General features: G+C 35.3%; 1 protein-coding gene across 1 annotated transcript; it reads left to right on the forward strand.

The window, feature by feature from the left end:
• The first annotated feature begins 2222 nt into the window (after positions 1 to 2222).
• LOC136827803 (major centromere autoantigen B-like) lies at positions 2223 to 6626 on the forward strand. Its single transcript, XM_067085262.1, has 3 exons — positions 2223 to 2325; positions 2975 to 3218; positions 6431 to 6626. The coding sequence occupies exons 1-3, from the start codon at positions 2223 to 2225 to the stop codon at positions 6624 to 6626; spliced, it is 543 nt and encodes a 180-aa protein (XP_066941363.1).
• Positions 6627 to 10820: the final 4194 nt, after the last annotated feature.

The raw sequence follows: 10820 nt of genomic DNA on the forward strand, positions 1-10820 counted from the left end.
TTGAAAGAAAACTGCAATATGTATACAATGACATGTATAACTGAATCACGAAAATATGGAACGTGATGAATATATAAATAAAGATAAAATCCCCGAAGGAAACGCAATCCAGTGTTTCCGTTTCCTTCGCGGATTTTATCTTGATTTATACAATGACATATATTTCCACAATTACAGCATACCAGGCAAACCCCTTTCCCAAAGAACTACTTTCTTTTGAGGACTTCTTTTGGAAACTAACTTCGAAGAAGGAGAACGCCCAGTCACGTGTAAATTGTTCTTAATCCGACAAATCAGCATTGTAAAAGGCATGACCCCAATTCTGTTACAAGGTCAACTCCCGGGAGTTTAAGCTTCTATGTCGTAGGTCAAATTAATCTAATTAATCTTTAAAGGCTTCGATTCGTACAGGTTGATACTTTTGTTTTATATATATATATATATATATATATATATATATATATATATATATATATATATATATATATATATATATATATATATATATATATATACCCACTATGAAAGAGCAATTATATATCACCTAATTTAATGAAGTACAAATCACACTATATAATTTATATAATTACTGGCTATCACGACTCTCATTTGCTTAACCCCCTTCCAAAGAAGGATTCCGGGACCTTCCAAAAAGAAGGAAGGCCCTTCGTGAAGGAACAGTAATAGCCTGCGGAGGGCCAGTGATTGGCGCTTCGAAAATTTCGGGAGTCCTCATAAACGGGCTTCCGAGGGATCTTATACTATGGGTCATCGTAAGAGAGACCTTCCACCGAGGAAATATTGAAAGATATTTTAATACCCGCCGATATCTTCTGGTGATTGTGAATAGCTGGTTGTTTGTTCTGGACGATTCTACAACACATGACCTTTCGATGTTATGATGACTTCTTGACTGTATTACAACATATTTGCAAAAAATTGACACCGAGTTATTTTCATGTAGATTCTCGAGACGAGCATACTAGGTAATTTTAAGGTAAACTGCTTATAATTGTCTATAGGCCTCTAAAATTCCTGAAAGAACCTTGTTTTAGAGATATCTTCTGAGAGAGAGAGAGAGCTGAGTTTGAGAGAGAGAGAGAGAGAGAGAGAGTAAGACCTTTCGATGTTATGAGCCTCTAACTTCCATACAACCTATTTGAGAGAGAGAGAGAGAGAGAGAGAGAGAGAGAGAGAGAGAGAGAGAGAGAGAGAGAGAGAGAGATTTTAAGGTAAACTGTCAGCCTATAATTGTCTATAGGCCTCTAACGTTCCATATGCAACCTTGAGAGAGAGAGAGAGAGAGAGAGAGAGAGAGAGAGAGAGAGAGAGAGAGAGAGAGAGAGAGTAAGGCAGTCAACTCGTAATTACCTATAAGCCTCTAACGTTCCATAAGCAACCTTGAGAGAGAGAGAGAGAGAGAGAGAGAGAGAGAGAGAGAGAGAGAGAGAGAGAGAGAGAGAGAGAGAGAGAAAGGCAGTCAGCTCGTAATTACCTATAGGCCTCTAACGTTCCATATGCAACCTTGAGAGAGAGAGAGAGAGAGAGAGAGAGAGAGAGAGAGAGAGAGAGAGAGAGAGAGAGAGAGAGAGAAAGTCAGCTCGTAATTACCTATAGGCCTCTAACGTTCCTCAAGCAACCTTGCGAGAAGCGGAAACCATGCACACGAGAGAGAGAGAGAGAGAGAGAGAGAGAGAGAGAGAGAGAGAGAGAGAGACAAGGCAGTCCGCAGATTGGCGCGACGGCCTCTCAACTCGCCAGCAGATTTAATCACGATCAGAGACGATAGCACGATATGAAACTCGGCCTAATCAGCGTCGGCAGAAGATTAAGAGGGGGATGATCGCGGGGAATTACTTGCAGTCAGAAGATAAATACGAGATAAATACTTGTCTCGTAGCCAGATTACGTCCGAGAACGTGATCCAGAGGTTAATGTGATGGCGACAGATCCGAATCGACCGCCTTCTTGAGACGCAAGGGTTGGGAGAAGGGGAAGGGAAATGGATGGGAGGATTGTTGACGCAAAGTCTTGGATAAGAGAAGACTAGACTAACCAACTAAGGGAGTACGGGATGGAGGGACGAAATGGACGTTAATTCATTAAGTGAAACGGGTAAAGGAGAGAAGAAGAAGAAGAAGAAGAAGAAGAAGAAGAAGAAGAAGAAGAAGAAGAAGAAGGGAAGACTAACCAACTAAGGGAGTACGAGATGGAGGGATGAAATGGACGTTAATTCATTAAGTGAAACGGGAAAAGAAGAAGAAGAAGAAGAAGAAGAAGAAGAAGAAGAAGAAGAAGAAGAAGAAGAAGAAGAAGAAAAGCTCGGTAATGAGAGACAAGACGAAGGGATAAACTAGAGACTAACCCACCAATGAGAGACAAGATGAAGGGATGAATGAGAAAAAAAACTCACTGAGGAGAGATAAGCAACAGAAACGAATTCATACCAAAATGGACGACAAGTATGGACGAATTCACCAAGAAAACAAGCAGAGATAAATTTGACAAGGGAGGTGAGGAGAGACTTATTTACTAAAGAAGAAGAGAGGAGAGACAAGAGGGAATGAGGGAGAGACGAACACACTAAGGAGAGATATGCAATAGAGACGAATTCACACCAAATGGACGAAAAATAGGGACGAATTCACATCCAATGGACGAAAAGTAGGGACGAATTCACCAAGGAAAAAAAGGAAGCGAGATAAATTCACTGAGAGATGAATGAACTTACAGAGAAAAAGAGGGAGAGACAAAGTAACAGTGAGGAGGAGGAGGAGGAGGAGGAGAAAGGCTTATTCAGCCTTGCGTATTTCTGGAAACGTTCCAGCGTAGACCCTCTGGTGAGCGGCTGGCTGTAGAGCCATTGAAGACCAGGGGTACGGCGCCCCATGGGCGAGATAGAGAGGTCCAGGGACCAGGGGCCAGGGACCACGGTCTAGACTCTAGGGTCTAGGCTCCAGGATCCTGGGTCCAGGGTCCAGGGTCCTACATCCAGGATCCAGGGTACTGGGTACAGGGTACAGGGTACAGGGTCCAGTGTCTAGGCCCCATAGCTCCAGGGTCCAGGGTCCAGGGTACAGGGTCCAGTGTCTAGGTCCCATAGCTCCAGGGTTCCAGGGTCCGGGATCCAGGGTTCCAGGGTCCAGGACCACGGGGTTCCAGGGTCCAGGCCCTGGGTTCCAGCCCCAGGGGAGACGAATTATGTCTTTTGGAATAGAGTAAACAAACCCCGGGCGGAGCTAACTCAACCCCCTTGTTGGTCGATATCCCCGGAGTCCGGCGCTCACGCCCACTTAAACCTCTACGCCCACAATGCTTTTTGGCCCACCCACCGCAAAGACCCTTATGGGTGGCCTTTTTTTAAGAGTTTAGGTGAAGGTGGAAGAGAGCCGTGTTCATTATAATTCATGTCTTTACTCCGTGTTTTTTTTTGTGATGTTAAAGATAACTATTTCAAAATGTATATATTATTGATTTATAGATTTTCTCATTGAAATAACGAAAAAAATTTTTTTATGAACTTCTTGTATTAATTTACTTTCAAATTTCAAAGAAAATTCATTGGGAAACTCATACGGTTACGTTAGTTTCAAATTCTCCGTAATCAAGAAATGAGAGAAAATTCAGTCCAAAAACAAATGAATAAATTATTTACCTAAAAATCATAAAAATCATGAAAAAATATGAATACTGTCATGATATACTTAAGAGAAAATCAATTATATATTTATATTTATTTTACAAACGAACAATCATAAAAAAAGGAAGAAATATTAAAAACAAATATGTAACAATACAAAAATAGGATGAACATCGTCGTGAAACATTAAAGATAAAATCAACTGAATATTTATAATTCTTCTTCATAAGAACACTGACTAAAAAAGGAATATTTTTAAAAATTTAATTAAGGAAAATGGAAAGCAAGATTAGTGGGAGAATATCAACTATATATAAATTTATTCTCCAAACGAATTCTTACCAGAACAGGAAGAAATATTAAAAAAATAAAGATACTGAATTATGGAAAAACCAGAAAGATAAGTGGGGAAAAATCAATTACATATTTATTTTCAATTTACATAAGAACCTTGACCAGAAAAGTTAGAAATATTAAAAAAATAAGGAAATTGAATTACGGAAAACAGAAAGCAAGATAAGTGGGAGAAAATCAATTATATATTTATTATCATTTTGCAACCGAACACTGACCAGAAAGGGAAGAAATGTTAAAAAAAAAGTAAAAAAAAAAAAAATTGAGTTAAGGAAAACGGAAAAATGAAAAAAAAAATTTCAAAATGAAGAAATCGAATTATGAAAAATCGAAAAGCAAGATAAAGGAGTAGAGGGAGAAACGAACTCTGACCAGGAAAGGAATAAATATAAAAAGAATAAAGACATTAAATCACGGAATAGCAGAGAGATAAATACGGGAAAAGTCACATCGAAGACTGACAACAAAAACCACAAAACAATCAAATATTTATAAATATTTATATTTATTTTACAGACGAACCATGATCAGAGAAGTAAGAAATATTAAAAAAAATAAAAAATAAAGAAATAAATATCATGGAAAACCAGAAAGTTAAATAGGGAAAAAGCCACATCGAAGACTGACAACAAAAACCACATTTCTATTAAATATTTATAAATATTTATATTTATTTTAACAGACAGAAAAGGACGATTTGAACCTTTAAAAAATATAAAGATCGTAAAAAAATCACGGGGATAAATGAAATACTAAAAAAATAAAAAATAAAGAAATTAAATCATGACAAACCAGAAAGATAAATGGGAGGGGAAACCCACATCGAAGACTGACTACAAAAACCCACAAATCAATTAAATATCTATAAATATTTATATTTATTACGACCGAACCATGATCAGAAAAGGAAGAAATGTTACAAAAAATAAAAAATAAATGAAATCGTGGAAAACCAGAAAGAAAGATAAATAGGGGAAAAGCCACATGGAAGACTGACAACAAAAACCACAAATCAATTAAATATTTATAAATATTTATATTTATTTTACAACCGAACCCTGACCAGAAAAGGAAGAATTATTAAAAAAAATAAAAATAAATTAAATCGTGGAAACCAGAAAGAGATAAATTAGGGGAAACCCCACTTCAGAGACAATTACATATTTATAAATATTTATATTTATTTCACAAACGAACCATGACCGGAAAAGGAGGAAATATTTAAAAAAAAACATAAAAAAGTTAAATCATGGCAAAGCAGAAAGCGAGATAAATGGGAAAAAGCCACATCGAAGACTGACAACAAAAACCCACAAATCAATTAAATATTTATAAATATTTATCTTTATTTCACAAACGAACCATAATCAGAAAAGGAAGAAATGTCGAAAAAAAAAATTAAAAATAAAGAAATTAAATCATGGCAAACCAGAAAGATAGATGAATTGGGGGAAAACCCACTTCTGAGACAATTATATATTTATAAATATTTATATTTCACAACCGAACCAGGACCAAAAAAGGAAGAAATATTCACAAAAAAATTAAAGAAATTAAATCATGGAAAACCAGAAAGCAAGATAAATGGGAGGGGAAAACCACATCGAACACTGACAACAAATCCCCACAGCAAAAACAGAGATGGGAACAGATTCGTGGACGGGTTTACAACAGCGGATTACAGGGCGATTAATGGGGTAATCCCCGAGGATGCCCGAATCTCTGGCGCGGAGGTGGATTCGTAGCCATTTGCATAATCCGGGAGGATCCGTCGAACGGTCTGTGGAATGGGGTGGGGAGGGGAGGGGGAGGGGGAGGAATGGATAAGGCTGACAGGAAGGAAGGAAAGGAAAGGGACAGAAGAGGATGGAAGGATGATAGTGTGGTGAAGGATTGATGATTTGGAGGTTTATCTGAATTTGTGTCGTGAAGGATACAGTCTGAAAATGTGAGGAATTAGAGAGAGAGAGAGAGAGAGAGAGAGAGAGAGAGAGAGAAAAGAGAAAATAGAGAAGAAAGGAGAGAGAGAATGCAACACAGAAAGACGACTATATGTGAGAGAATAAAAAGAGCAAATATATAAACTGTAAGAAAAGACCAAATATATATTCTGTTAGAGAGAGAGAGAGAGAGAGAGAGAGAGAGAGAGAGAGAGAGAGAGAGAGAGAGAGAGAGAGAGAGAGAGAGAGGAATGACTGTTATGAACGATTCATCAAACTTTGTTTTATTCCTGGTGGTGACACGCTAGTCACTATCTTAATCCAGGTAGGAACGTAGTTCAGTATAATGCTCAATATACATATATATATATATATATATATATATATATATATATATATATATATATATATATATATATATATATATATATATATATATATATATAAACAGTACAAGAACTGCTAAATCTACTCGGGTATTCATTCCCATTGTCAGCCGAAGGGGCTTCTTTTATTTCAAATCCTCAAAATCTTTCTCGTCAAGTGTTGAAGAAGAAGAAGAAGAAGAAGAAGAAGAAGAAGAAGAAGAAGAAGAAGAAGAAGAAGAAGAAGAAGAAAGAAGAAGGACATTTCTTTCCAGCAAGAAACGAAGGCGACACATCATCGCCCCCCAAGGAGTGACAAAAGGTTAACCCATCTTAGAACTTAAAACTCTCTACGTGTATTCTTGTCTTCAACATTCCGTGGATCATGGATGATGGATTTGGGGGGGGGGGAAAGTCTTTTCTTTTCTCTCTCTGCCTCCTCCTCCTCCTCCTCCTTCCTCCTCCTTTCCAGGAATGTCCAGCAAAGGAAGGAAAGAAAAACGAAAGAAAAAATCCTAGGGTAAATTTTCATACCCTATAATCTGGTGGTTACCTAAGATTTCTATAGATTTTTCTGGGCAAGTTGGCGCTAATGAACTCGCATAGGTTTAAAGGCATTCCAACGCGCGGTGTGGTCTCCCTTCTTTTGCGTGCGCTTGCTTGCTTGCGTGAGTGCGTGCGTGCGTGCGTGCATGCTTGTAAGCGTCCGCTTATGAGTTCTTTTGTTCGTGCGATCCGTTGAATTTTTTCAAAAGGAATAAAAATTTCCATATAAAAATGTGGAATTGTTTTTTTAGGGTATAGTTGTTTATGAATCATTCGAAATTTCCGCATATGATTTTGTGCATGTTCTCTCTCTCTCTCTCTCTCTCTCTCTCTCTCTCTCTCTCATTTCTTGTAATATTTAATTGCAATGCTCTCTATATCTCTCTATATATATATATATATATATATATATATATATATATATATATATATATATATATATATATATATATATATATATATATATATATATATATATATATATATATATATATATATATATATATATATATATATATATATATATATATATATATATATATATATATATACAATATATACATGTGTGTGTTTGTGTGTATTTTGTATGTGTGTGGCTCTACATGTCTGTGTCTGTGTGTGTGTGTCCCTGTGTTCCTGTGTGTGTATACTCAGGGGATCAATCAGGCGAGAGCATATAATCTCTCTTCTCTTTTCCCTTTTTATTCTTGGCAACAAAAGATCAGGTCGGGACGAGTTGACAGATATCGCAAGATGGAGTTTTTTTTTCATTTCTTTAAATATTTCGTCTATCTTTTATCGTCACTGCTTAAAATACATAAGTAGTGTAAGTATATATTTTACTTGATGTAATTTTAAAGAGATTATGAGTTTATGGGGACGAATTAATTAATAAAATGGAAGGTTTATATTGCGATTTCGAACCTCAATACCTCCCAGCCACCCCACAAACAATATGGCCTCGGGGTGGTCTGACGGGAGCCGTGTTTACTATCCCAATTATATCGCGTAAGGATGGCCCTCTCCTCCTCCCTCCCCTTCCATCCCCCTCCCTAACACCCCTCCTCTCTCTCTCTCTCTCTCTCTCTCTCTCTCTCTCAGGCCCTACCACCCCTAAACAAGATGGTTCCTTGTCCCGCTAAAAGTTCATCCTCTCTCTCTCTCTCTCTCCTCAATCATCCCGTGGTCCCTCGGTTCTCGTACTCTTCCCAGTATATTGGCTCTGGCATATGGATGACGCAATTACACCGGGACGGATGACATCTTTGCGCTATCGGTGTGACAGCTCACCTGTCACCCACATGCTCTCTTGCGTTCCACAGTGATCTTTGAAGACCAAGTGATCAAATTTTATTATTATTATTATTATTATTATTAAATATGCTTTATTTCGGCTCAAGCCCATACATACGGCAGATAAAATTCAGTTACAAATATAAAATCAAATTAAAAGGAAGAATGAGCAGTTACATTCAACCACTGATTATAGTAAAAGAGATCACAGTAATATCACGCATCTTTAAGCCAAAAAACTTATACAAATACACTCACAGTTACGGTAACAATACAAAAATACAATTAAAGAATGAACGGGTATTTTCACTAATAATTATAAAAAACTTTAAATGGTAGTGATTAGCTACCTCAGATCACTGAATAGAAACTCACCGTAGGAGACAGTTTTTAAAGGATATAATTTTACTTAATAATGATGATTAATAATAATATCAAAGACATCATCATTGCGGAAACACGAAACCAACGGAAAAACTAAATAGAACAGTGTGAAAACAGCGGATAATATTAAGGATTTGATATCAAAGTGCCTAATTATCGATGCATCCTTCAATGATATTCTGATAGTAACCTTTCGATATTTTTATTTATAAAATCACATATAAAATGCGTATTAACAAAAACATGTCGTAATGGCATAATTTCGCCGATGACCCTGCAGTTATGACGCCAGATCAATTTTAATCGATCAGTCAATCGTAATGACATCCCTACTCTAAGCCTATGGTGAAAATATGTCTTAGGTAATTACTTGTTAAATTAGAATGGAATGGAATATGGGATTTAGACCAAAGGCCAAGCGCTGGGACATTTGAGGTCACTCAGCGCTGAAAACGGAAATTGAGAGCAGAAAGGTTTGAAAGGTGTAACAGGAGGAAAACCTCGCAGTTTCACTATGAATCAATTGTCAGGAGATGGTGGAAAGTAAGATGGAAGAAAGAGAATATGAACGGAGGTGCAGTAAAAGGAATGAGAGGGCGGTTGCAGCTAGGGCGCCGAAGGCACGCTGCAACCCCTATGCATTACTCAAATTAATCCCTAGTACTTTACACTTATTGTCACACACTGATGGCGCCGCCCCGTTAGGGGAGTTCGTTGTTAAATTAAGCTGGCTTCATGCTAGCACAGGCTCTTGCTCCCAAGAGAAGCAGATGATCGCCTCATTGCTGTTCCATCTCGTTTTGTTCATGATCAGGAATGGGAAGGAAGTGAATTTAAGCGATTCAGTTTTCAGAAATCACTTTTCACGGTCAAAGACCATGAGATTTGCGAACGGATTTCTCACGGCCAAATCTATAAGCCTATATACCATTTTTACCGAGGTTCAGACTCTATAAATCTATAGATAATTACCTGTTAAAATTAATCCTTCTATAGACATCTCCACTACCAAATACCCTTCCTATAACCAACATTTATCCTCAAGACCTGTATATCTATATGTCTGTACGCCCTTTTTACCGAGGTTCAGGCTCTATAAATCTATAGATTGCTTCATAATAAGATTAATCATTCTGTATATACACTTCCATTAGCAAAAACCCCTTCCATAACAAACACTTACAGAACTTCATAGTCCATAATACATATTTATAGAACTTAATATTTTTATTTTTTACCCTCAGGTTCTTTAAATCCAGAGAAACTCCGGAAAATAAAATTAAATCTATTACAGCTCTTATAACTACTATATTTACTCATGTTGTCTCCAAGGACGATTATTATTATTATTATTATTATTATTATTATTATTATTATTATTATTATTATTATTATTATTATTATTATTATTATTATTATCGTTCTTGCAGACGATTATTATTAGATGAAACTAGTCATAAGAATTATTATTAGATTTAATAATAATAATTGCAATAATAATAATAGATGAAACTAATTTTAATAATAATAATAATAATAATAATAATAATAATAATAATTATATTATTATTATTATAATAATATTATTATTATTATTATTATTATTATTATTATTATTATTATTATTATTATTATTTCCAAGCCATTTAAATTAAATGCCAAGGAAATATCTATAACTTTCAACGCTACTGCGCTCAGAGAATGTCTCCATTATTATTATTATTATTATTATTATTATTATTATTATTATTATTATTATTATTATTATTATTATTATTATTATCATTTCGTTGAAAAGATTGGCAATCCATATGGTGTTGAGCCTATATTTGAGCTTTCTCAACTTGGCGTATTTATTTCTTCGTTTCAACAAGTAAATTATGAAGCGCTCAGTTTACCTCAAAGAGGGTCTTCTTTTTGTTATTATTATTATTATTATTATTATTATTATTATTATTATTATTATTATTATTTGTATATATCGGTAGTGACCTTTCATTTAAGCATATTTTATCGAATTTGACTGAATGGCATTGTAACAACAATCAAATTCCATCAAATATATTATTATTATTATTATTATTATTATTATTATTATTATTATTATTATTATTATTATTATTATTATTATTATTTTCACAAAAATCTCATAATAGCATGAGTCACTTAAATGGTGGAGAAATCCACAGTGGTGTAGATGTAAATACATATTTATAAATATGCATATATACTGTATATATATAAATTTATATATATGTATATATATATCTAAAATATATATTTATATCTACACCACTG

This window comes from Macrobrachium rosenbergii, chromosome 42, assembly GCF_040412425.1.
Source record: "Macrobrachium rosenbergii isolate ZJJX-2024 chromosome 42, ASM4041242v1, whole genome shotgun sequence".
Classification (NCBI taxonomy): Eukaryota; Metazoa; Arthropoda; class Malacostraca; order Decapoda; family Palaemonidae; genus Macrobrachium; species Macrobrachium rosenbergii.

Bases quoted from the DNA above. Each gene is read 5' to 3' on its own strand.
- LOC136827803 (XM_067085262.1), top strand. From the start codon at position 2,223: ATGGACGTTAATTCATTAAGTGAAACGGGAAAAGAAGAAGAAGAAGAA. The intron at 2,326-2,974 runs GTAATGAGAGAC...TCCTGGGTCCAG, and splicing joins AGAAGAAGAAGAAAAGCTCG to GGTCCAGGGTCCTACATCCA. The intron at 3,219-6,430 runs GTAAACAAACCC...TCCCATTGTCAG, and splicing joins ATTATGTCTTTTGGAATAGA to CCGAAGGGGCTTCTTTTATT.